Genomic DNA, 25,494 nt, shown 5'->3' on the forward strand with positions numbered 1-25,494 from the left:
TTTAGGAGGTGCTGCCTTCTGGTGGATCCCAGTGGAAATAATTATTTTTGGACCGATCTTTGATGAAACAGATGGCGTGAATGTAACAATCGCGTTCTCTAGCTAGAATAGTTTAGTGTGGAGCTTAAGAGTAATGGAGTTTGTTGTTGTTTTGACTTAAAAAATGGATCCACGATCCCAAGATCCATCAACCCGGCTTAGAGGTCTGGCGAACTTTGCCGGTAGTATTAAGCTTGAAAGTAGAATTCCCATCCAACGGTAGGTTTAGTTATCTGTTTTAAATTTAATTTACGGTCTGATACTATTCATTGTACAGGTATTTTCGCTCAGGAACAGAAATGTTGAGAATGGCCGACGTGTATCACAAGGAAGGCAGTATTGAAAATGCTTACACTTTGTACTTGAAATTTTTAACGTAAGTCTTTTTCCGTTTTTTTTTAAAAGTTGTCTCGCTTTAAAAGAATTTATATCTATAGGATATTTGTTGAGAAAATCATTGAACACCCAGAGTATCACACGCTGTCACCAGCAGAACGGTCTCAATTCACCTCTAAAATAAAGGATGTCTTCCCCAAAACTGAGTCCCTGAAGCAGAAATTGCATCAGATCTTCCAGCAAGAGTATGATATGTATTTAGAAGAAATGGTCAGTAAATGTAAACTTATTGTTGATGTGAAGTGATGGGTCAAATTTAATCTGATCTTTTGTAGGCCAAGAAAAAACAAGAGGAAAGTTTGAGGTTGGAGAAAGAGATGGAAGTTCTACGAATCAGAAAGGAAGAGGAAGAGAAAAGAAGACAGTACAATGAAGAAAAGGAGAAACTGATGGGCGGAGTTAGGTATCAAACACCACCTGAAAAGTTAACTCAGCTAAAACCTGATGAAAAAGCCCCCACTTTCCCTGCAAACAACTTGTACCCTAGCAATCAAGTGCCTTCAATGATCCACGAAACGAAAGCTTCTGCAAAGTACGTAGTTTCGGTTGATTTCTCTTCATGTTCAACCATTTCATCAGTCCATTTTCTCCTGATTCAATTGCAGAGAAGTGCCTGGGTTCGACCGAAACCTCAAACCGCGAACGATATTTTTAGGACCTTCCGGATTAAGAACCGTAGTGCTTCCCGCTGCTCTTTTAGTTGAGTTTATCTCATTGGCCAATTCCAACACTATAAGCAACGTCGAAACGTGCGGAATCCTCGCCGGAAAACTGGTAATGTGATATTTTATCTATTTCTTATCATTAGGTAATAACAATTTGTTTTGTTGTTGAACATCCAACACAACTTTCAGGCGCAAAATCAATTTCACATCACTCATTTGTTGATTCCCAAACAAAAGGGTACATCCGATTCGTGCACGACTCAGAACGAAGAGGAGCTTTTTGACGTGCAGGATAAGCACAACCTTGTGACATTGGGATGGATTCACGTGAGAAATTAATAATACCCATAATTTCTCCTCGATCAAATTTTCTCACGGTCCTGTTGCGTTGTTAGACTCACCCAACTCAAACGGCTTTTTTATCCAGCGTCGACTTACACACCCACTGTTCGTACCAGTTGATGATGCCGGAAGCCGTTGCTGTCGTGTGCGCTCCCAAATATAACGAGTAATGAGGAAATCGTGATGCGAAATTTCTCTTTTTTCCTCGCATTTTTATAGCATTTGTTTTCTGCACTTCAGGACTGGATATTTCACTCTAACCACTAACCACGGCTTGGATTTGATCGCCTCTTGCCGTCAGCAAGGATTCCATCCGCATCCGACCAACCCACCATTATTTGAAGTATGGTTATAACATTTTTCTGTTTGTTTTACAATAAGGCCATCAATCTCAATCCATTACTTGCTATACAGGTCGCTAGTCACATTCAAGTTCATCCAAGCGCTCCCGTAAGTGTTATCGATATGAGAAGGATCTAAAAAAAAGAAAGTATCAAAGAAAATGTGTTACCGAGCGGATGGGGAGAATTCCACTTTTGTTTTACGTGTATAATCTGTATTTTTTTTTTCTTCACAATATATAAGTGATAGACTGAAGTATCCATCCACACATACATAGTTTTACAAACTCAACTCATCAATTCCAATTTTGCCACCTGGAGAGTACAGAAAAGTGCCCAAATCTAATTATTTTTTTTTGTTTAAGAGAAGAGAGAATAAAGTGAATGGCTGGGGAAATGTCTAGCACGCAATATCAAACGTCTAAATGGGCTCGACACAGTATTTGAAAGGGAGACTCTTGAAAAGCTGGAACAACATTCGTGTGAGTTTGGGTCAGTGAATGAATTGGCCGCTATTGAAAAATGTCTTGAAAAAGAAAAAAGGAAATGATTAATAAGAGAAGCTGTTATAATGCGTCAAGGCTTTAGGGTTTGCTGGTTTGTGGTTTGTTTTTCTTTCCGCTCAATTGTCTTTACGTAGAATATAGGGCAACGGAGGAACTCGACCGAATTCGATCACTGTGGTAAACATAATAAAGAGGAATTGTTTGCGTATATATAGGAAAAGCATCGTCGCGGAAAGAAATCAACCGAAGAAAAAGAAACAAAGGGTTTTTAAACTCTTGACTAGAAAAAAAATCTCACAAAAAAGGAGGACGACGACGACGACGGAAGCCTTTCGCAACTATTAAAGAGGAAAAAACAAACAAAAAGCGTTTCAATCAGATATTGATTTGCGTTCAGTGATGTCCGGTACGACAGAAATTGCGTCATTTTTTTTTTCTCTCCTTCACCAAGTGCTGAAATTTCGCCAATGATTAACCACAAATTACAACAAACAAAAATAAGAAAAAAAAAAAAGGTCGCCCGACACAAAAGTTCACTGATGGGAAGAGAACGGGGGGAGACAATTTTTGTATACAATGGCGAAGAGCTGCCGGTTGAGTCGGTGGGGGTTTTTTTTTGGGAACGGGGTCAAGAATGTTTTTTCCTGGATTGTTTCGCTTCTTTCTCTTCTTTCAATAATTTTACAAATGCGCGGAAAATTCCCGGTCGTTCGATTTCAAATCGGGACTCGTTGTCCCCGAATCGGAACAGGGCGATTCGTCCAGTTCCAGTAAAGAAATGTCACGGCTGACAGTAGAGTTGCCAGCCAATGCAGCTTGGAGTCCACCGCAAACGGCTATGTAAGCCTCGTAACGGGTTTTCTATTACAGAGAAGAGAAAAGAAAAATTGCGGTTCAAACCATTTTCTCCTTTTCACAAAGTCCAATACCTCAAAGTGCAAGTAAGCGTCTTTCTCTTTGTAATTGTCGACGATTACGGATTTCGCTTTGGACGACGGCGGATTGGCTCGATGCTCGTGTAAATCTTGCTCCAATTGAGCGACACGCTCCTCGTGATCAGACAACTGCTCCCTGGCTGACATTTTCGTCAAGCTGGCTGGAAGTAAAGGGCGCTGGAAACGTTGCTGAGAACCACACGGAGCGGCCAATGGAGGAGAGGAAAGTAGAGAGGCTGCAGTGTTCAGAGCATCCATCCAACAACGCCACTCCTTAAGGGTTACACCAAGAATAGAATGAAATATTTATTGCTTTCTGCTAGTAGTTATTTAAAGAGTTACGAGGGTGTGTTTCTCTTACTTTGGTATCGCTGGCCTGAATAAGGTACTGAGCGCGATCGGCGGTGAACAGTCGGAAGACGTTCTTCTTTTTCGTGTAATCCGGAGCACTGGCAGCTAGAGTATGATGGACGCGAATGATGGCGGCCGGAGCAGCATCGGGAACGCTTTTCTTGGACCGCATTGTGGACGGTTTGGGAGGATGTTCCCCTTTGCAAGTGGCCTCATCCTTGTAGAGATAGAGGACCAAGTCTTTTAGCACTGCGAAAAACATCCGCCAGCTACGTTTGCCCAACGGAGTCCGCTTGCCGTTGGGTTCCATACAACATTTGCGCATAATGTAGCCCTTTTTGAACTCTTGGCTTTGTGATGGATTCGGAATGTCCAAATATGGATTGGCAGACAGTTCTTTAGCTGCTGGAGAGGGAATAATCTCCAGAGGCTCCAAGTCGCCTGGGCTAGGTCCTTGAGGGCTGTCAGAGGCCCACTCCAACGGTTGATCTGTATAAAAAGAGTCGTGTTATTTACATACAATGCAAGTTGAAATAAGACTCGGATACCTTTTATGGCTGTGTACAAGCGACGGAGGAGATCAACTGGAAAATTGCCACCATCGTTGAGACCCGACAGCCTCTTGATGAACTGAGCGCAAGTCATCCTTTTCATACCTTGATGCTTGCCGTGCAGATCTGAGTTGAGCAGCAAGAGAGCACAGGTAAGGATATGAACTCCGTCCTGTAATTGTGCAGTAAAGAAAACGTTGAAAAAAGTCTCGTCTTTAGAAAAAAAATAAATAGAAATCATATTGTACTACCTGAGAGGAGAAACTGTCTGGATTGGCTTGAAGGTAACGACGGGAAAAATGCACCAGGACGCGGTCACGCTCTGAACTTTCGCCCGTCAGCTGGAAGGCCTGCAGGAAACGGCGCAGGGCCACGTCCAGCGTGGCGCCTTCAAAGTCAAAATGTTTCAAATACTCTTCGGCAACAGTCCTATTGAAATCGTTGTTCTTGGATAGGTGACGCGAGACATCCGATTTTTGGAACCCATCCAGAGAATACAATCTACGCATGATAAACAAAGAATACGTATGTTTTAATAAAAAGTGTCACAAGAGGTCAAGGAGAATGTAACTTACCGTTTTGCCAGCCGGATAGCCGATGGCATATCGACACCTTTCGGGCTGTAATGAACCGATTGCAGACTATCTGCATCGCTTTCTTCGTCGGTCGGTGTTCGGGTCAGCGGAGGTCGAATGGGACTATTGACCGGATTATTATCTTCGTCTTTTTGGATTTCGACATTAGTTAGTCCCACTTCCGGTTGCTCTAATGTTATTACTGTTGGCTCTTGAGCGACGACTACGGAAGCCACTGCTGGAGGACCACTTTGGGTATCACAACCTAATCTTGTATCAGCCACCTCACTTGAATAGAAAGTAGTAGTTGTTGTTGTAGTAGCGAGTTCCTGTCTCACTTCCTTTGTTTCTTCCAGTTTGATGATCTGTTTGGTTTGTTTGGATGATGACTCAGTTCTTGTGCTGAGCCAGAACTGATCTGCTTCGTATCGGCGTAATTCCTTCTCCGTCATGCTTGAGAGAGGTGCGTTGTAAGTCCATACGATTCGTTCAGACTCTGTAACTCCATCCACCAATGCAGTTTGGGAAGAAGTTCTTTCCTCTACCGTTTTCTTGCTGGATTTATCTTCTTCCATGTGTAGAACAAGTGCCTCTTCAGATTTAGAATTCCTGACGAGAGCAGCAGCAGGAACAGGGGTTTTGGCAGGAGTTTCAGGCTCCCAAGGTTTGTTGGGACGAGGTGTCTGCTCGCTTGGGCTTGTTGGTACCGAGTTGGATGGCTGCTGTTGGACTGATCTTCTTTTGGAATGAACTGGCAAGACGTAGTCTGGACTGTGTGACGTACTCCTGGACAGATTCAATATTGCGTCCCCGGTCATGACATAGGCCTCAAACCTGGGAGCTCGTGGTTTGTCAACATCAATGGATGAGTTGGGTGAAGGAAGAGCCGTCTCCATGGACAGCATTTTTGAAGGAACATGAGCTCCTGTCCTGTTTTCAAATGTCTTTCAACTGCAAACGCTGATGTGTGGTCGGCTGCTCGATTGATTAAACGTGCGAGAACAACGGTTGGTGGAAGCGACTGGACTAAAGAACACACGTCAACTGGGACATCACAAAGGCTTTCGAAAACTGGCGACTTTTTCAGACGCTAACGCCGACGATAAAAATCGAACTCGACTCTATAAATAGTATGCAGAAAATGCACACCCCTCCTTTTCTTTTTCTTCCCTCTCTAGTCGTCTCTCAAGTCGAGACACGAGAGGGAGAGATCTCGACAAGCCGTCAAAAAAGGAACAAAAAATAACATTGACAGAACGACCTTGGCCCCGTCACCGCTAGATGGCACGGAAGATGTAACCTTTTTCATATGTAGGCCAATGCCGTAACCCAAAAAGAGACTCATCGTGGTTGAAGTGACGAAACTTTCACGCTTGACATGATCACATGATGAGCTTTAATTCTATCTTTTTTCTACGATGAATTTTTTTGGACGCCAATGTAAAACCGTGACGTGGCGAAACTAACCTTTATAATACAAAAAAATATTGTGGGATAAAAACTTGAAAGGGAGTGCATAGTTAGAGGGTGTACCGGAAAGAGGAAATTGTTATAATGGCGACCATTTTCTTATCTTATTTTTTAAACAACATAACAAGTCGACACAATCCCAGTGTGTGTAACTACTGACAGCTTTCCTCTTGAGTGACACTCAACTAATGTTGACTATACACACAGTAGAGAGATACTCGACTCTGCAATTGTTTCGTTTCTTCTTCTAGAATTGCGCACTCGTTCTTCCGGCTACTAAATTGAAGTCTTTGTTGACTTTCGAGAGCTCGCAGTAATAAATTTCTCTGTCATGTTTATTCGTTCCAGACAGGAGCCAGACACGTCGCAATTCCGGAACTTGAGCTAGACATTATATGCATTCTTAGTGTTCCAGTTAAATATGCTGTGCTGGTATGGAAGCCAAAATGGGTTTAATAATATCAACAAGAAGATGCAATCCAAATTTAGACGGGCTTCACGGCTAATTGGCTTGATCAGTAGAGTGTGTCATTCATGAAGCGCTTCCGGGACAACAATATTAACGGCCGTTGTTGTTGCTCAAGTTAAAACAATTTTATCTATATTATGCCTTGGCATTTTACGAATCTAGCATTATATAATATCGCATACTTCCTCTATGATGACACTCACCTTCCTGTACGATTTAGATTTGTAAACACGTGCAATACTTTTGAAGCCTTAAAAATGCGTAATTTTGTTGACCCAATTCCCACATCCTTTTCGTCCTTCAATCACTGACATTTTGTCATCTTTTATTGATTAATAAATAATTTTGAAATCCCGTTTCGGAGAATTTTTTAAAAATTTATGCACATACTGGCAACGTGACGGACCGAAACCGGCAACGCTTCTAGCAGAACGATTTTTAACAGTAAAGAAAAGGCCGACTTTCTTCATCCGTGACCGTTTGAAACATCACGAAAATCACGTAACATGGCTACCACGGGTGATATCTCCTTTCCCGGCGATTCTGATAAAAAACACCCATGCTCTTTTATGAGCAGTCTCGGACTCGGTTTTATGAAAGATTCGAAAATGCCATGTCCCATCACGATGGCGACTGGAGCCTCTTATAGCCTTTTGGCCGTTAACATGTTCAGCCCAGACCTCATGCAAAAGTAAAATTACATTTTGGAAAACTGATTATCGCATGTTTTTAATTATTGTTAATTAGGTTTTCGCCCAGTCGTGATCTCACAAACGTTTTGATGGGTTCCACTCTGGTTGGAGGCTCGCTGTACTTGGCATCCAGACCACATTTGGCCGCCATCAAGGACACAAAGCAAAAAGTACTTTTCAGGTAAGATATTAAACAAAATTCAATTGCAACAAGTATCCTAGTTAATTTCATTTGCATACCTTATCAGCGTTTATGGCTCAACAATCTTCACATTGGGTTCGCTGCTGTTGTGGGCAATGACCAGAGTCCTTGTGCCAGACAACACCACCATCCGTGTAGTTGCCGCAGTGGGTTCCAGCATTGTCCTACTCAAGACAGGTGTGGCTTACCTGGACATCATCGATGCTGACAAGAAACCCAAATAGACTTGTTCTTCTATCTTGCGTGTAGATATTGTCTTGTCTACTCTCTTTAATAGTCGTTTTCCAGCATTACAAATTCGTCGTTCCAGCTTTCGTCCAAAGTCACAACTAATTATATCAAGTTCGCCGGTAATAAAATAGAATAAATGTTGAAAAAGAAACACGAAATGTATTGGAACTTAGAAAAAACAAATGCATTTCTTGTAGCATCGTAGTAGGTAACTGAGGTGGTAGTTGTTTATGGCAGACGGGGATTGGCAAGCTCTTCATAAACAAAAGGTAGGGTAAGAATAATCTCTAACTGGGAGAGATAATTACATAGACATTGATCTAAACCAAAATGGGGCAGTTAAACATGATGCTACCAATGGTAAATTTATGGTTTTAAATGGTCAACAATCGGGTGTCTTCCGCCGTCTTTTCTCTGAGACAATTTCAAAACTTTAGCAAAATGAGAAAAAGTCCCAAGTGTCAGCATTATTTCCTTAAAAAACAAAAACGGGAGATTACTCAATTTAAAAAAAAAAGAATCACGAGATCAGAATTTCAAATGACCACATTGACATGTGACTGGCGACACGAACGAAAAATCTTTCTTTGTGTAATACGTTTTCCCTGCCGAAGTTTGCGTCCAAACGGTTCCACATTTTATTTTATTTTGTTTTTTTCTAAACTTTTTAATGCCAAAAAATAGCACGTATTTTAAAAATTTGTAAAGCACTGAATTATTTTTGTTTTGAACTTGAAACCACATCCGCCAAAGTTGAAATTTTTGTGTTTGCATATGATCGAAAAGGCTTAAACAAAAAGGACCCGATTCCCCCCCAGCCAAATCCAACCAATTTAAAAATAAAAAAGTTCATAAATGTGTGTGTGGTTGGCATTTTGTATAAAATAATAAAAAGACTACGATCCCAACTTTGCCATAACATTTCTTATGGATTATTGTACGGATGGGATAACTGGTACGGAAACGCATGATGGATGGAAGGCAAAGCCGGTTGCTGTTGTTGTTGTTGTGGATGGTAGGAAGCAGCTGCCGGCCAAGTATAGCTGTAAGAGTGTGTCGCTGGTGGTATTGTTGGTGTGTTGAACCAATGATTAGATTGTTGTTGAGTTGTTTGAGCCTCTTGTTGCTGTTGTTGTTGTTCGATCCTTTTTCTTTCCATCTTTTTCTCGTTGACGTGGAATCCGTGTTTGCTTTCATTCATGTTGCGATGTTGATAAAGAACGAGGGATATGCGGGTCGGATTCCGGCGATTGGGATTCCTCAGAGCCGTTGTGGCGTGAAGTTCGTGTTTGGCGCATTCAAAGAGAACCGAGCCGTGCGTCAAAGCGATGGCCACACCACCTATGTTGGCATCTTTGAAATTCTCCTCGTTATCGCTCACCTGGACCGTCACTCTCGGTTTGGCTGGTGCTGGTGGGGCCGGATGGCGGAGTAGATTCTGCATTGGATGGACAGGCGGCCCGAACGGACGCATTTCATCGGGAGGAGCAGACACATTGTGTCTCCACCACTGGGATAATTGAGGGCCATCTGGTCTGTAATTATTGTGCGGTTGTTGTTGCTGCCAGTATTGTTGTTGTTGCGGAGGCTGGATGCAGTAACCTCCCCAATTGGTGAATGCCGGCACTGGAGGCCGGTAAGTTTGCAGGGCTCGAATTCTACTCTCCATCGAGCTGGATTGTTCCATAAATGATGAGCGACTCGATCGTTGGTAGTAGGTCGAACTTGTGACGTGACTGCTCTGCAACAGAGCGGCATCTTCGTTGGCCGGAGTGTAGACAATGGGGTCTGATTGAGCTTGACTTTTCCGTTTATTTTTGCTGGGAATCGGCTCTGAATGACGTCTCATAATACACGGATATCTAAACAAAATTATTATATACAAAAGATTAGAAATAAATGTAACAACTAGACTTAAATAATAATTGTGTTGGTACTTGTTGAGAATTTCGATGGCACCGCTATTCACTTTACTCCTTTGTCCTTCCACGCTGTTGTACTCATCGACTCCATCGAGAATGTAATGAGGTAAGACGTGCAATTGCTCATCATCGGTCGGTTTGTGGAAGCCTCGATGGCGCGTTAAAGTCGTTACCTGTCGGCGGTAGTTGGGGAAAAACAATTGTTTTAATTAACGCCTATTTTTAATGTACGCCTGAATAAGTCTTACCACTGTGCACCCGTTATTCATATCGTGGATATCTTTATGCGAATGAGCACAAAAGTCGAAACAGGCCGTCACGCCAGCAAACGGTCGACCGGGCGCTAGACCCAGTCGGCAGTCGACGGCCTTCCCTTCAAATTGGACTTGATTGGCGTAAGCATCTGGAGCGATCCGTTTGTAGAGCGGAGCGATGGCTGTAGCGAACCGCTGCAACCGATCACCAATATCCGCTTCCTGTTTTTTAATATTGAATGTTTTTAAATTGCTAATTATTATTAGAAATAAATAATTAGAAAACTGACCTGGGACTCGTCGGTTAGCCGGAATTTCCGGACGGTTTGCTGTTTGCTCCTGGCGAATTTGCATCCATTAAAAAACATGCTCCATGAGCAGCCGAACGAGAAAGAAGCGCCACAAGTGTCGGGATCGAGACCCTGACATGCGCACGTTCGATCCTCATTGGTGGCGCAACGGCGATTGGTCGCCACTCCGTGAGCGTTCAATCGATAAACCAATTCGCCGTAAAGGTAATCAGAGTCTCTCAGCGCCAGCCCTTCCCAGGCGACGGAAATGACAATCAACCAGGTCGTTTGACATCGATGTCCTCGACGTTCTTTGATCAGGCAAAGCACCTTCTCCTCCAAGCTCGAGCGTCGTATAATCTAAAATAAATAAAAATTCACACACAAATTGATTTTCTCTACCCAACCCAACCACCACCGTTTCACACAACCGCAAAAAATTCAATTTTACCCATTTGGCGATTGGACATCCCTGGGCGGATTTGCCTTCCTTGCCCGTGTAAAGGATTTTCTCAAAGCGGATGGCTCTTCCGGCCAGGCCGGTCCTTTGCTCCATCAGCTGTCGGAGCGAGGCGACACTTTCGCCAAATCCCAGATGGGTGTAGTAAGGGCCCGGTTCTTGCGGTACTAATTAGTTTTCAATCAACTTTGCATTGGTTCCAATATTTCTTTTAAATATTTTAAAAATGTGTGTGTGTAAAATAGGAATCCACATACATGCGATCGTTTTCAATATATAAAGGTGGTGGTGTGTGTGTAGACGGACCGGAAGTTGTTGTGAAGCCAAGCACCGCGTATAAAACAACAACAAACAAGACACACAAAGGTGGTGGAGGGGGGAAACATTTGGGAGGTTTTTTTGTTGTTGTCGTCACCACACAAAAACACACTAAAGCCCATTTAACCAAACAGACACACACACAACACACAACCCCAGCAACTAAATAATAAGTCTCCGAGGATGCGACGAAAATAATAATTTAAAAAAAGAACTTGGATGTCGATTTTCTTGTTTTTTTTTCGATAGAAACAATTCAGGCAGTTTATTTGCGTAGTTGAGAGAAATTGGCTGGTTTAATTAATTAAAATTATTTTTTTGTTTTTGAGGGGGGATTTTTGATATAATCTTAAACAAAGAAAATAATAAATTGAATAAAAAAAAATGCCATGAGGTTTGTTTTGTTTGCTTTTTCTCCCGTGTGTAGAGCGACTGGTGGAAAAATTGACATATCTTTTCATCTTTTTCTTTTCAAAATTTAGAAAAATAGAGAAATCGGAAAAAAATAGATTTTTCAAGAGATAGAGAGAAGACTACACATACTACAAATGTTCCATTTGAAAATTTGAAAAAAAAATTACTACAATTAAAACTTGCATCATTCTCGCCCAATAAAATACGACTAATCCAGAATCTAATTTGAAGACAGTCAAAAAAAATTTGCCAAAAGGTTTTTTTTTAAGGATAGATGGAGAGACAAACGGGTTGGACAACAAAAAAGAAGGTGATGTGGTTTTTTTTTGAAAAATCCCGTACAAATCACAAGCACCCCGTCAAAAAATAATTTTTGTTGAAGTGGGAAGAATAATTAAGAAAATTAAAGACACACTGGAGCATTCACACACGCACGCCGAAAAAACACACAAACACACACACACACACCCACTGAATAATAATAAAGCTTTTTCTCAATGCTCTGGTCCTTAATTCATTTTGTTTTAAGTGTAAGAAAAAAAAATTTCCTAAAATAGTGAAGGTGTTGTGATGTGTGTAAAAAAGGTCACATGATTTATCTTATTAAAAATTGGGAAAAGGTAAATATAAAAATACACCAGCCATGCAACAAAAAAAGGAGGAGTCATCAATTTATTATTATTAATTAAAAAAGTGGTTTTTTTTATGTTTGATCTCGTAGGAATTTTTTTCTTTCGTCATTCAAAAAATGTTTGAAAAACGAAAAAACATTTTTTTTTTCTTCATTTAAAAAAAAATAATTGTAAACCCTCACTTTTTTTGGGTGTGTTTAAAAAAATATCGAGGGGTTATATTATAGGTGGGATGGTAGTGAAATTTTTGCACTCAATCAAAAATTATTATTTCTTTTTCCCCATTTTGTTCAACGGACGGGAGACTTACATTGGTCCGATGGGAAACACTGGCAGGGCGGCACTTCATCTTTGACATTATTCTTCAACTTATTGAGACGATCCTGTTCGAGATCTTGAGGAGCTGCACTGGTCGGAGTCAAGTGGTTGACTTGACAGCCGTTATTACGCGGTTGTTGTTGTTGCTGTTGTTGAGGCGGCGGCGGTGACGACGGTGATGTGGTTGTCGGACTCTGAAGAAGCTGAGGGATCTGTTGTTGTTGTTGTTGGTCCTCCCCCTGATGATTCCCACCCCCAGTGCCGCTGTTCTGAGGGTGGGCTGGTCCTAAAAAATGGGCCGTTGAACTGTTGGTTGAATTCGGTTCCAAATGGACGTCCAGCCTGACATTGTTGTTGCCCGTCGACGACGAAGGCGACGACGCGCTTGGCGGATTGAAATGCTGATCAGAGTATTCCTCGTTATTCTGTTGTTGCTGCTGCTGCTGGTAGGGGTAGTTCATGTAGTAACCCTGGCCACCACCATTAGACTGCAACTCGTGTTGTTGTTGGAATGAATGTTGTTGTTGTTGTTGCTGCTGCATCTGTTGTTTACTGAGAATCTTTTCCTTGAGCCGATTATTCAATTCTTCGTGCGGAGTGGAACGCTGTTGTTTGGAATCAGGTTCCCAGGGCTCGGATTTAACTTGTTGTTGTTGCTGTTGTTGTTGTTGGCCTGGATACCCGCCGTTAGAGTTGAGCGAACTCTGATGCGGGATGGGTGATGGAGACGGATACCCAGGCGGCCCGTTTGGGTGAATCTGTTGACCGTTCGACTCTCCGGAATTGCTTCCGCCGCCGTTGCGAAAGTTGTCTCCTCCTCCTCCTCCGCTGGGCGGATTGTTGGACGATGGCGGGCGAGGGCTGGGACTGGTGAAAGGACTTCCATTCATAAACACTCCGTCCTGGCCGTTGAAATGAGGTGGAACGCTGCCACAGCGACCGTTCATCTGTTGACCCGATCCGGGTGATGGATGAGGTGACGTCATGTGAGGACTGAACCCGCCAATCTGAATCTGTTGAGGCTGGGGACTGGGTCTCGGTCGGAAGCCATTCGTCTGGCCACCGTTGGTGAACGTGTCGACAACAGGGGCCGGCGGATGGAAACCACCTTGCTGCTGCTGTTGTTGTTGGAGTGGGTTAAAGTTGAAGGTCGGATCGTATGTCTCCGGCTGGTATCCAGCCGCCCATTGATTCTCGTCAGTGGTTCCATTGACAACAGCCGGTTGGCCGGCAGGAGCCCAGGCATTGGCACTGGGCGCATAGCCACCGCGATCCCAATTGGCAGTACCAGCAGACGCAACTCCGTTAGCCATTGTACTGGTCGGAGTGGGTGGAGTGGCCGTCGTCGACGGTTGAGCAGCCGAATTGCCGGCAGACGTGCTACTACTGTTGTTGCTAGAGTTGTTGCTGCTGTTGTTGGCACTCTGTCGAGCAGCTCTTCCTTCACCCTTCTCACGAGGAATCTATTACAAAACATCAAATAAAAGAGCGTGTCAAGAGTCATTCAACGTTTCATCACAAAGTCACAAGTGGAAATCTCCACCTGTTTGACACATCAAGAGTGTGGGGGGGGGGGGGGATATCCCAAAATTGTTTTGCATTGGGGGGGTTATTTTTAAAAAAGGGCTTTTCCCAAGTCTATCAAAAACTTCTTTGAATGAGTGTAGGGGGGTGAAGAAGAAGTTTTGGGAGTTCCCCCCCACCCAAAGTTTTTGGTAGAAGAAAAAAAACGCGTCATAGATGAGAGGGGGGAACAGACACAAAAAAGAAGAACCTGTGAGTAGTAGTAGTAGGGGGAGATGACATGGTCACTTTCAGTTCGGGTTAAATGCCCGAGATATACAACAACTACTAGGGGGGAGAGAAAAGAATCAACTAGGGGAGAGATCACATGAAAAGAAGAAGACGTTTTCTCTCCCCCAAATGACTACCACACATGCCGACACAGGTGAAAACACGAGGGGGAACAAGACAACAAGAAAAAAAACCAGGGATATCCCCCAATGAAGAAGAAAGTAAAAGAAGAAAAATGCCTGCAAGTAATAAGAGGGGATTTCCCTGTTGGCTCACGCCGAGTTTATAACTTTTACTTTTTTTTTCGATTAATTTCCATCGAAAATTAAATAAAAGATGGCGCCGTGCGACGTTGCCGAAAAATAGAATAAGAGGGGGGACGCCAGTAAGTTCTTCTAATTCAATAAACATCAAAAGCTCTCTTTGTAAATAACGTGGAAAATGAAATTACTCTTCTTCTTCTATTTAACAATTTTTTCCTCTCTCTCTCTCGACATGATGGAAATGCATCAAAGAACACGGCAGATGTTTCGACAAAAGGTGGAGGGTAGTAGACAGCTGGACCAACTTTTGCGCGCGCTGAATTGATTTCCCACCCTATGTACACTGGGCTGGGCTGGGCTGGCCAGGACAAAGGGGCGCTTAGAGGTGGCCGACTAGTGCTGCCTCTAGCGGCAGCTTTATCTTCACCCCAAACAAATTGTTTCTTGTCTGCTGTTGTGGCCAGCTTGTTGATTTCTCTCCTACTTTTGTGCGCGTCTGATATCAGAGGTGGTTTGTCTTATCACGAAACTTTTGAGGAAATTATTTTTAAAAACTGAGGTGAAAAAAAGATAAGAGAAAATGGCCGCAGATGGGAACCGCGTGGGGGCACACATGGGGCAGCTGCACATCCCTAAAAAGAGACGGTCGACACATGGCGGCGGACTCGGTTGAATTATTTCACATACGACGACAGCAGTTGAACGGCTCTCGTGATGGTGCAGGATCGTCAGGATCGTAACGGACAAACAGACAAAAGAGCAACAACAAAAAATAGTAGATCGTCTTTAAAAGTATTAAAAAACGAGAGTGGAGCGAACAAAAGATTCGAGTTTTTCCCACGAACAAAGATGGCGTCAGCGTCTATAAATCAGCGTCTCTCTTATAATATTCCTTCGACTAGAATCTAAAAAAAAAAACCTTTTTACTCTTATTATACAGAGGATCTCTTTTCCTAACCGACATTTTCACTTTTAAAGAGCATCTGCTCAATAAACAACAACAGTAGAGAAACTACTATCAGAGAGATATCAAAAAAGCGATACGAGCTGCTAGTACAGAACCAAAAACCGTGTGGATTTCAACCCAAAAGTTTTTCTCTCTTTTGTTGTCGACTCAGGTAGTTTAAGGCCTCTTCCTATATCTAACGGAACATTTTTTCTCCAACAGAAGGTCGATGGAAAGACGAGCTAGGCCTAAAGCCGGAGGCATCCATTTCGGGTTGGAAAAACAAGATTTTGTTTGGAGGTTCGTGATGAACGTCGACGAGCTTCTACGGTTGCTGACCTTTCACCTGGGGATTTTTCCTTCATAAACTGACCCTTTTCTTCTTCTTCCATTCTCCTACTATTTACTCGCCATTTATTTTCGACTGCTTTTCGTTGTGTTATGCTCTCACACACGACCATCTGCTTCCCCAACCCCCCAAACTTCCAGATATATATATTTGCTCAGTTGGTCAGACACACACACACACGAGAAAACATCTGGAAAAACATGGCCGACATTGAAAAATTTCCCCGAAAAGAAACAAAATTTAATGAGCCCTTGAACTTTCGATTGCCCATCATTAAGAGACGCTGTCAACTTGTTTTTCAAACTGGATAATATTATAAAAGAAAAAACTCGTTTTTACTTTTATAAAAGAAAAGAAAAGAAAAAACGAGTTTTTGAAATTGTCGTCCAAAAGTTCAGACACGAAAAAGTTGGAGAGAGGACGAAAATAGCGCACGGCTCGATGGGGGGTTTCGAATTTCTTCTAACCCCCCAACATGCCACATGGTCTCTGTAAGCTCTTCTTTTTTTAAAAATTCTGAAAAACTTTTCTTCTTCTTCTTTGTGTTGTTAGACACGCACTTCATCGTGTCCGTGCACATATTCCATGACCTCCATCTTAAATAACCTTTCACCTTCATTGAATAAAAGAAACAAGAATTTAATTCCTGACGTCTAGACTAATGATTCCCTACCAAAAGGTAATAAGATTATTAAAAACACAAAAATAGATACATGTGCGAAAAAAAGGAGAAAATTGGTTCTCACGGTCAACAGCTGTCCCCTCAGAAAAACAAAAGAGAGAGAGACCGATGTTTGTCGCCGAGCAATTTTTATTGTAGTGATTATTATTAAGGCCTACTATATACTACTATATAAGTAGTTAAGGAGACCCCGAAGCTGTTTTTCGACAGATGGCGAGTGCACGTCATAATCCCATCTCTCTCTCTTTTTCTATACTAGTGGTGACCTTAATTCTTTTTTCGCTTAGTATGTATAATGATTTCCTGTCGGACGCCAGAGGGCTGTTTTCTGCGCCGGACACACTAACACATATGCCCTCCAGAAAGTCGAAAACCCCTGCGGATACGAAAAAAAAATAAACCTTCCGCAGCAGTCGCTGCGCTGGAGTATTAACATGGAAAATTTGCTTAAATATTTGTCTAGCCCCAGGCATTACGTCCTTTTGCCCTTCAAAATAAATTGTCTTTCTCAAAAACCGGTTTGCCTGAAAACACATTTTCGATCCGCATAATTCATGTAACGCGTTTCGAAAAAATATAAAAAATAAAAAAGATGAAAATGCATAAAAAGTGTGTGACAGGAGGACGGTGTGTGTGTGTAGCGGCGTCTATTGTTGTACGGGGGTGCGCCGGACGTTGCTCATTTGTTATAAGAGAGAAAAACCCAGTTTCCGGCCCCCCTTCCCGTGTCAGCTGCCATTTTTCAACACACACCGAAAAAATAATAATAAAAAAATTTTAAAAAAAATGAAGCCGCATTTATGCCCCTATACAAACCCCCCAACTCACTGTACAAAATTTGTACGTGTGTAATTAGAAGCCTCGGCTATAGTTTTACTTCGGTGGACATCAAATTTGATACCTTGTTTAATATAATAAAACAATATCCAAGAAGAAGCCAGACGATTCAAGATCATCTGATACCGACATTCAGTCAACTAACAACAACATTATTGGGTGGAATCTACACTTGTTTCTAAGGATTCCGGAATAGAATAAGAAAATTAGAAATTAGATATAAGACGAACCTTGATTTTCTTCTCCGTCAATTTCTCGCAGCGTCGCATTTTGCAAATTTGGTGACTCTTGTCGTTCCGGCACGGAGCGCAAGAAGCGCAATTGTCTTTCCGCATGCAGCCGACGCACTCGCCGCAACGCTTCCGCTTCTTTTTAGACTGTTTGCCGTCGCAATCCATGCTGGAATCGTGACCATTCGAGCCGCCAGTCATCGAATGGATGTGCGGATGCTTGAATCCGCGGGCTGTGCTGGAAATGCTGGGCACCTGGGCGTCGGAAGCTTCGCTACTCGAACTCTCCATGGATGAGGCTCGGTACTTTCGTTTCTCCTTTTTCCTTCCGTCTCCAGCTGGTTGGCGGGCTGGAAGTGATCCTTGAGATGAGAATGGAGATCGAGAATCTTCCGTCTCCAGTTTGATGACATTGTTGATGGATGGAGACGGACCGGATGATTGGAGGAGAGCCGGACGCTGGACGACACCATTGTTGTAATCAGCCGGAAGCGTTGGATAATGCTGTGGATTAGTGGCGGCCTGCTGACCCACTGATGGGAATGGACCCAAATGATGAACGGCGGTGACGGCGGCGACACGTTCGTGATGAACGAAAGCGCCCGGATGAGGTGCGTGACCTCCACCGACAACTTCCGGCCGCTGGATAGGATGGACTGGTGCCGGAACTAGCGGATAACGGACGTTGTTGTTGTTGTTATTGTTCTGAATAACGGCACCGCCAGGCCCGCCACCACCACCACCGGGTCCCGGACCGGAAGCGTGAAAACCGTTAGGGTCCGCATTGATGGGCGTTAGGGCAGGCGGATGAGGTCCCGGACTCGAAGCAGAATAAGAATGCTGGAATTGTGACTGGAACGACGGCAGTTTGGGGCTGCTTCCGTGCGGCGGAAACAGTTGCAGCTCGGAGAATCCCGACGGATTACTCGAAGAGTTGGGAGTCGTATTGCCCGGAGGCGGAGTGACAGCCATCATACGACCGAGTTCCAGCAACGTAGGCGGATTGCCGTTGCTGTCCGGGTGATTTTTAGACTCCCAAGGTCGGTACTGGACGCCACCGGGTCCACTGTTGTTGGGTCCAGGCGGTCCAGGTTGATTGTCTCTGGCTGGGATGGCAGCTGGCGGAGGCGGAGCAAAGCCTAGGCCTAGACCAACGCCAACACCAATGCCCAGGCCGAGCGGAGTGGGAGCCCCGACATCAATGAGCCGTGCAGAAAGTCCTTCGCCGTACAAATCCCACGGAGGTGGTCCACCGTTGCCTCCGCCGAGATCCAAAAGTCGACCGGAAAGACCTTCGCCAAGTCCTTCCGTTTCACCGAAAGAGGAAAATGGCGGAAGTGACTTTGAGTTGATTTCAGATGGATCGGGAAAAAAGCCCAGGCCGAAACTCAGAGCGGCTGTCGTGTCGTGATGCTGCGGCGGATGATGTTGAGGATGGCCGGCATTGATGGGTTGGTGGTGATGCAATTGATGGTGGTGGTGATGATGATGCAACTGATGCGGATGATGATGTCCTGGACCTCCTCCACCACTAGTCTGAACGTTGGCATCACCCATTTTCGTATCTCTTCCTTCCTTTCTTTTGTTCTCTTCAAATTTTCCTTTTTAATTTAAATTAATTTTCTCTCTCCCAAAAATGTGGGGGTCGTTTCAAGTCAAAAGGAGGCGACTTCCGGTGACCGGAAGAGTCCAATCAGCCTCCAATCGGCTTCATCCAACCTTTAAATAAAATCAAATAAAAAGAAAAAAAATTATTAAAAGAAAAGTTACGGGATAGAAAAAAAGAAGAATCGTGAGTCACTCATTCATACGAGCCAACGGGAATTCCCGCGGCCGTGTGTGTCTATTCACGCTGTGAAGAAGGCTTCCCCTTCTCAATGACGTCACGTGGGGGTTCTTACACAACTCTCTCAAATAACTCGGCCGGAAAAAAAAGAAGAAAAAAGGGAACGGGACTCGAGAGAAAGGGGGAGAGAGTGTAGTAGTAGTAGTAGTAACGGCACGCGGGACTAGTGTGTGATCCACTGACCTTGCCCTTTCTCCCCTCCTCAAAAGGGTGTACACAAATCCTTTCTCCCGTGTTTCTTCTTTTATTTAAAAGAAAAAATTTTCTCTTTTTCAACAACACGTGGCCGTGACCTACGATTGGGTGGGTAAACTTTCACTCGGGAATTTTCGTGTGGGACGACGCCTCGACTAAAACTCGTCGTCGTTTTGCTGAAAATGAAGTTTTAGATATGTGCGTAGTTTGGGAGAGAGAGTTGTACAGCGTCGCCGCCGATTTGCCAATCCAATGGCGTCGATCGATACTCGTCTAATCTCGGGACGCGTGTGTGTGTTGACGTCACCACACGACGGCTATAATCTTTACTACGAATTTGATTACTCCTAAAACTAAAAACCAGTTTGAAGCTGCTGTGCGCCAGGCTTTAATCTGCGAGCAAACTTTTTTATTATTTTTTTCTCTCTAAAAATGCGTCTGACACGAATAACAGCTGCAGACTGTGTGTAATGGCGGCCATTTTTCTTTGGCGGAAATGAGAAACTCGCCTCAGGGTAGAGGGGGTAAGGAAAGCAGAAAAAGAAAATGTGTAGGGAAAAAAGGGGGTTAGGGGCACAACCGCCATGTTGGCTGAGAGAGGAGGAGGGGGGGGATGCGTCATTCCTGGGCTGAAAACGATAAAAGTGGGTGGTTCAGAGGGTGGTGCCCTAAAACCCCCTCCCCCTAGCCCCCTCCCAAATCAGAGGGCAACTACTACACACACGCTGATGTGAAAAATCAATACTCGGGTATAACGCGGGCTTGTCTCTGCGACTGTGACTAACGAGTAAAATAACACATTTCACAGCAATGACATCAACTTGATTATTACGGAAAATTCGACATTTTAATTTACCCCCACGTATTTAGATTTTTCAAAAAATGGAAGAGAAGAAAGAAAAAGTTAGTGCCCAAGGACGCCACGTGGAACAGACAATAAGCCCCCGCCGTGGCCCTCCTTTTCTATTGTGTTCACTCTCACTGTGTGTGTCTGTGCGTTAACGGTTTTCAAGTTTCTACGTTTTTCTATTTTCTAGACAAAAACAGACGGTCGGTTTGTAAACGTTGTCAAGGGAATTGTGTCACGAAACAAGTGGAGCAAAATGGGCGACATTCGACTGAAATGATTCAACTCACCGTTTCTCTGACGAAAATCATGATTGCGTCGTCGTCGTCCAACAAAACAATTTGGCGGGACACTGGGCAGACGAAATACACACGACAAGACACTGCGGGAATTATTAAAACGCACTGATTTATGCAGAGTTTCAAATGATGTCAGTTTGTGGCGAATTCAAAAGTCCAAAGTGAATTATTTTTCGTGTCGAATCAAAATTGTTGTTCGGGTGAGGGGTGAAATGTGTGTCGTGAGGGGTTGAAAACGGCAGTCAGACTGACCTCGAAACGAATTTTCGTTGCCAACTCTCGCCAGATGGACTGGCTAAAGGGGGTGGGGTAAACCCCCCCTCTCCTCAACCTTTCACAAACCCCCCCACCACCACCCTTATTATTATACACGCATAGATGGCCAGAGGGAGTTTTTCTTCTTTCGAAACCACCCTTGGCTCCGCCTACTTTTTGTCTCTCTCTCTCTTCCTTTTCGTGCCAGCAGTCGAATAAGTTGAACGCGCCAAAAAAATCGACGGTCGTGTCTTCATTTTTCCTTGTGTGACAATAGAAAACGAATTGATTGGAGAGATTACCTCATTTTGTGCGAAATCTTATCTTTTTAGAAACGTGAATCACGCAATTCGGGTAGGTGAAAGAGCATTTTGGGGAAATCATAACGGTACGGCGTGACTTTCGTAAAGTGCCAAGAGCTTTAAATTACGGCCGCTAGGTAGCACCACCTGCTAAGCACAATTTGAACGCAACTAATCACGCTTATAAAATCGTGCATTTATTAATAATGGTGATGGGAAATAATTTGGATTAATATTTATTAAAATATTTATTTGAAGTCATGCAATACACACAATGAAATGCAAAGGTTTTCATTCAGTAACTTGTCAAGACGAAGTTTTTTCCCTGATTACTGGTATCCTGTTCATTTTCCAAATCACGCTGACGTTTTACAGGAGAGACGTGTTCGTAGCCGATGGTGCTGGTAATTGAAGCGCATCGACAACTGCTGACATTTTCGGTCGTGAATGAGGATCGTTCTGAATCATTTTTTCTATGATGGAGAAGGCGAAATTGTTCTCTGATAACTCAATACACAATTAATAAACAAGAATTTGATTAAAAAGAAAGGTAAATAATAATTTAAGGAATGGCTTACTATTTATATTGACTTGATTCTCGTTTTTTATATTGTATTGCACAATGTATTTGTCCCCGTCCCCGAACGGATGCATTCCTTGTTTCAAAAAGAAGAAAAAGACGCAGCCAAGAGCAAATACATCGCAACTTTGACTTCCTCTCACTTTAGTTTGGACGTCACTTTGAATTAGTTCGGGTGCCAGCCAACGCTCAGTTCCTTTCAACTGACTCCACTCAAAATTTTCGCTGCCGGTGACAACGGCTCTGGAAAGTCCAAAATCGGCCCATTTGATGACGGACGGATTGTCACACGAAATTAAAATATTTCCGGGTTTGACATCCCGATGAATCAAAGGTTGTGATCCGTTCACAATTTGCGAGTGGATGTAATGAAGACCTTTGGCCATTTGAAGGAGAACTTGTTGATCCGTCGGCATCGGAATAACCCCGTGATAAAGAAGCGGCTGTCGGCAATATTTATCCAGTGATGTCAGGCATTTCTCGATTGCTATGTATCTGTAAATGAAGATGAAAAAAAGTAATTCTCTATTTAAAGTAGAGAAAAGTTATTTTTAAAAATGGTGCAAAAAACATTTACATGAAATCATCATCTGATGAGGAATCAAAGAATTTGACAATATTGGGATGATTCAGATTTTGTAAAGCTGTTAATTCTCTGTCAATGACTCCCTTTCGGTTTCCTTCGAGCAATTGCATTCGCTTGATAACAACGTCGGAGGTGGAGCGTTCACATCGGCCCAGGTATACGCTTCCGTAACCACCTTTAGCCAAAAAATGAGCTCTAGAGAACTGAATAGTCCCAACTGTGACGAGATTCTTCATTGGTTGAACTGATTTCAAGTGAGCGTAGAGTACGAACTTCTCGGACAGCTCAGGTCGTTTTTTAGGATCTTTTTGAGTCATCCAACGGATCCATCCCATTGCAAAATGTCCAATAGTCATTTTCTCTGCATGGGAGTAAAATGTGACCCTTTAGTTTGGACTTCCAACATAGTGGATTGATAATAAATGTAATATAAGCTTAAACTTACTAAACAAGTTGAACTGATTTCCTTCGCAAGTATTTTTTAGTATTTCATGGGTTGCATTCCCAAACAAATGGCAGCCTTTGCTCAGGAAATAGAAGAAAACACTTCCAGCGGCGAAGATGTCGCTTTCTTTTGTAGATTGCTTATCAATAGAATCACATTCAAGCAATTCCGGAGCTAACCAATACTGTGAACTTAGAAATCCACTAATCACACGTTTCGTCGTGTGACCGTCGTCCACACGTGACGTGGTCAATCCAAAATCTGACAACTTGATTTGCGGATCTTGACTGGACGAAATCAAAATGTTGGTGGGTTTGATTGACCCGTGAACGAGGTTCTGCTCGTGGATGTACTCCAATCCGCTGATGAGCTGGAAACAAAATTGCTCGTCAGATGGAATCAGTCCTTTATATTTCTTTGGATCGCCTTCTGGAAGGAAAAGTTGATCCAAAGATGCCACGCACATTTCCATCCCAAAATATCTGAAAGAAATGACGGCCAATAAGTCAATAACGGCTTAATGAGGCAATTGCAAAAACTTACATGTAATCGTAATCTTGATCAAAATGAAGGAAACGAACAATATTCGAGTGATCCAATCCTTTGAGTTCCTCAAAGGATTTTGTGACGCAATTCTCTCGTAGAACTCTTTTGACGGCCAGTGGCGATCCTTCAAACGTTCCAACGTGATAAACAATGGAAAGAGTTCCTGTACTGCGAAGCAAATTTTTGCTGTCGTATTGCAGCAAATTCAGTCGGCTTGCTGCTGGTTGAAGATATTTTTCTGGTTGAAGGGGTGTCAATTGGTCGATGACCTTCCGTAGAGAAATTCTCTTCTCAGGATCGTTTGCAATCATTTGAAGGACGAAAGGACGGGCGAAATGTTCCTCCGGAAGTTCTAAATTTGGATAGGAAACGATATGTATACATAAATAACGAACCGATTGTTCCACATTTTCTATGTCCATTTTTGCTTAAAGTTAATTAAAAGTAATTAATGCATCAGTCGAAACTCGAACTTCTATTCTTAATTTATAGTTGTCCAGTTCCTAAGAGCGATGTCGAAGTGGATTCACTCTCACTGCATTAAGGGTTTTCTAGTTTTCTAGTTTCAACGTTTTTCTATTTTCTAGACAAAAACAGACGGTCGGTTTGTAAACGTTGTCAAGGGAATTGTGTCACGAAACAAGTGGAGCAAAATGGTCGACATTCGACTGAAATGATTCAACTCACCGTTTCTCTGACGAAAATCATGATTGCGTCGTCGTCGTCGTCCAACAAAACAATTTGGCGGGACACTGGGCAGACGAAATACACTCGACAAGACACTGCGGGGATTAATGCACACTGATTTATGCAGAGTTTCAAATGATGTCAGTTTATGGCGAATTAAAAAGTCCAAAGTGAATTATTTTTCGTGTCGAGGGGTAAAATGTGTGTCGTGAGGGGTTGAAAACGGCAGTCAGACTGACCTCGAAACGAATTTTCGTTGCCAACTCTCGCCAGATGGACTGGCTAAAGGGGGTGGGGTAAACCCCCCCTCTCCTCAACCTTTCACAAACACCCACCACCACCACCCTTATAAAATCGAAAATTCATAAAAATTTGTTCATGGTGATATTGATTGCAATTTTCAAATTATGACCTCGTGAGCATTGATTGCCAATTAACGAACTTCCAGTTTCATTGATTTATATGATAATCGAATGCATAGAAGCCTTTACATGAAGATGATAGCTACAGTACTGTTACCATTCGGTATTGCCAGAGCCTTTCACTTAATTTTCTGAATTTTGATCAGTAACAACAACGAATTAGATATCTATTTGCCCCTGTCTATTAACATCTGTTTACACTGGTCCCAAACAAGCTAAAAAACACTTAAATGATCTGAATCATCTGATGGTGTTGAGTGCTTGTTTAAGGAAGCAGATGAAGATAATCGACAGTGACATGATATCAATTAAATATATAATGTAAATGATGAGACTAAATACAATCGCTCAGTTGAAAGTTGGCTGATAAACAAATTCAATTTAAACCGTTGCACAACACCCTAACTAGCACAGCCGGTGCCAAATATGGACATTGGTCGATAGGATATCTTCCGGGCCGCCTAGTTCATTATTCGAAAAACGTGAAATTGTAAGCCACTTCCCGCAGCAACAGTTGTGGATATTAAATAGAGGATTACCGGCTCATAATTTGCCGCTGGCTTTACTTATGGTTTATGTAAGCCCCTACAACATAAGTCGCTGCGCTGATTGAAACCGAATAAATTTTATATTTTCCCACTGGTGCAATCGTCTTGTTAATTTCTGGCCAGTTTTACCAGCTATACATCAAACATGGAGGATCTTGGCTGAAATAATTGAATCAGAAAAGTTAAGCTGGGAACTCTGGCGTATGTCTATAGCCCAGAAATCGCGCCCAGATCTCGCCAGCAGCGCAGCTCATTTTAATTCTTCGTTCACTAACAAACGATCGAACATAAAAACTGATGACATTAAACGGTCTCAGACACAGCAACAGGGCACAGCAACAGTGTATAACATACAGGACGATCCATGTATGGATGGCGCGACTGTGTTGTCTGTATTTAATATTCCGCGGCCGCGAATAGAAAAGGACACAGACTCCCAGCATCCGCCGCCGCTGCAATCGG

At 43.0% G+C, this 25,494-nt stretch overlaps 4 protein-coding genes across 7 annotated transcripts; 2 read left to right on the plus strand and 2 right to left on the minus strand.

Moving 5' to 3' along the window:
* Positions 1-96: 96 nt before the first annotated feature.
* On the plus strand, positions 97-2,037 carry LOC124207207 (STAM-binding protein-like). The gene is made up of 9 exons (XM_046604563.1): positions 97-258; positions 317-415; positions 477-645; positions 711-967; positions 1,041-1,209; positions 1,290-1,427; positions 1,496-1,608; positions 1,683-1,785; positions 1,857-2,037. Exons 1-9 carry the CDS (start codon positions 164-166, stop codon positions 1,920-1,922), a joined length of 1,209 nt encoding a protein of 402 aa, XP_046460519.1. The 5' UTR covers positions 97-163; the 3' UTR covers positions 1,923-2,037.
* Positions 1,948-6,370, minus strand: LOC124207203 (PH and SEC7 domain-containing protein-like). The gene is made up of 6 exons (XM_046604546.1): positions 4,702-6,370; positions 4,378-4,627; positions 4,124-4,298; positions 3,586-4,064; positions 3,219-3,497; positions 1,948-3,150 (listed from the first exon to the last, which is right to left on the minus strand). Exons 1-6 carry the CDS (start codon positions 5,604-5,606, stop codon positions 2,971-2,973), a joined length of 2,268 nt encoding a protein of 755 aa, XP_046460502.1. The 5' UTR covers positions 5,607-6,370; the 3' UTR covers positions 1,948-2,970.
* A 701-nt stretch (positions 6,371-7,071) lies between these two features.
* Positions 7,072-7,916, plus strand: LOC124207210. Its single transcript, XM_046604566.1, has 3 exons — positions 7,072-7,331; positions 7,388-7,513; positions 7,581-7,916. The coding sequence occupies exons 1-3, from the start codon at positions 7,147-7,149 to the stop codon at positions 7,756-7,758; spliced, it is 489 nt and encodes a 162-aa protein (XP_046460522.1). The 5' UTR covers positions 7,072-7,146; the 3' UTR covers positions 7,759-7,916.
* On the minus strand, positions 7,905-24,403 carry LOC124207200 (DNA N6-methyl adenine demethylase-like). Of its 4 annotated transcripts, none has more exons than XM_046604541.1 (8): positions 24,063-24,403; positions 17,475-19,193; positions 12,366-13,836; positions 10,683-10,858; positions 10,232-10,591; positions 9,936-10,163; positions 9,703-9,860; positions 7,905-9,627 (listed from the first exon to the last, which is right to left on the minus strand). In XM_046604541.1, exons 2-8 carry the CDS (start codon positions 19,029-19,031, stop codon positions 8,691-8,693), a joined length of 4,887 nt encoding a protein of 1,628 aa, XP_046460497.1. In that variant the 5' UTR covers positions 19,032-19,193; positions 24,063-24,403; the 3' UTR covers positions 7,905-8,690. The 4 variants fall into 4 exon arrangements, with proteins under 4 accessions (XP_046460497.1, XP_046460499.1, XP_046460500.1 ...); XM_046604543.1 differs by lacking the exon at positions 24,063-24,403 and adding an exon at positions 20,653-21,131; XM_046604544.1 differs by lacking the exon at positions 24,063-24,403 and adding an exon at positions 19,504-19,921.
* Positions 24,404-25,494: the final 1,091 nt, after the last annotated feature.

The sequence above is a fragment of the Daphnia pulex genome, chromosome 11 (genome assembly GCF_021134715.1).
Source record: "Daphnia pulex isolate KAP4 chromosome 11, ASM2113471v1".
Taxonomy (NCBI): domain Eukaryota; kingdom Metazoa; phylum Arthropoda; class Branchiopoda; order Diplostraca; family Daphniidae; genus Daphnia; species Daphnia pulex.

What these genes read in the sequence shown, in the direction of transcription:
- LOC124207207 (XM_046604563.1), top strand. Translation starts at nt 164, where the DNA reads ATGGATCCACGATCCCAAGATCCATCAACCCGGCTTAGAGGTCTGGCG. An exon ending in AGTAGAATTCCCATCCAACG is followed by an intron (nt 259 to 316) that starts GTAGGTTTAGTT and finishes TTCATTGTACAG; the next exon opens with GTATTTTCGCTCAGGAACAG. An exon ending in GAAACGAAAGCTTCTGCAAA is followed by an intron (nt 968 to 1,040) that starts GTACGTAGTTTC and finishes ATTCAATTGCAG; the next exon opens with AGAAGTGCCTGGGTTCGACC.
- LOC124207203 (XM_046604546.1), bottom strand. Translation starts at nt 5,606, where the DNA reads ATGCTGTCCATGGAGACGGCTCTTCCTTCACCCAACTCATCCATTGAT. An exon ending in GCTATCCGGCTGGCAAAACG is followed by an intron (nt 4,628 to 4,701) that starts GTAAGTTACATT and finishes TATCATGCGTAG; the next exon opens with ATTGTATTCTCTGGATGGGT. An exon ending in ACGCTTACTTGCACTTTGAG is followed by an intron (nt 3,151 to 3,218) that starts GTATTGGACTTT and finishes TCTCTGTAATAG; the next exon opens with AAAACCCGTTACGAGGCTTA.
- LOC124207210 (XM_046604566.1), top strand. Translation starts at nt 7,147, where the DNA reads ATGGCTACCACGGGTGATATCTCCTTTCCCGGCGATTCTGATAAAAAA. An exon ending in AGCCCAGACCTCATGCAAAA is followed by an intron (nt 7,332 to 7,387) that starts GTAAAATTACAT and finishes ATTGTTAATTAG; the next exon opens with GTTTTCGCCCAGTCGTGATC. An exon ending in AAGCAAAAAGTACTTTTCAG is followed by an intron (nt 7,514 to 7,580) that starts GTAAGATATTAA and finishes ATACCTTATCAG; the next exon opens with CGTTTATGGCTCAACAATCT.
- LOC124207200 (XM_046604541.1), bottom strand. Translation starts at nt 19,031, where the DNA reads ATGGGTGATGCCAACGTTCAGACTAGTGGTGGAGGAGGTCCAGGACAT. An exon ending in GTGTTTCCCATCGGACCAAT is followed by an intron (nt 10,859 to 12,365) that starts GTAAGTCTCCCG and finishes AAAACTAATTAG; the next exon opens with TACCGCAAGAACCGGGCCCT. An exon ending in TGAATAACGGGTGCACAGTG is followed by an intron (nt 9,861 to 9,935) that starts GTAAGACTTATT and finishes TACCGCCGACAG; the next exon opens with GTAACGACTTTAACGCGCCA.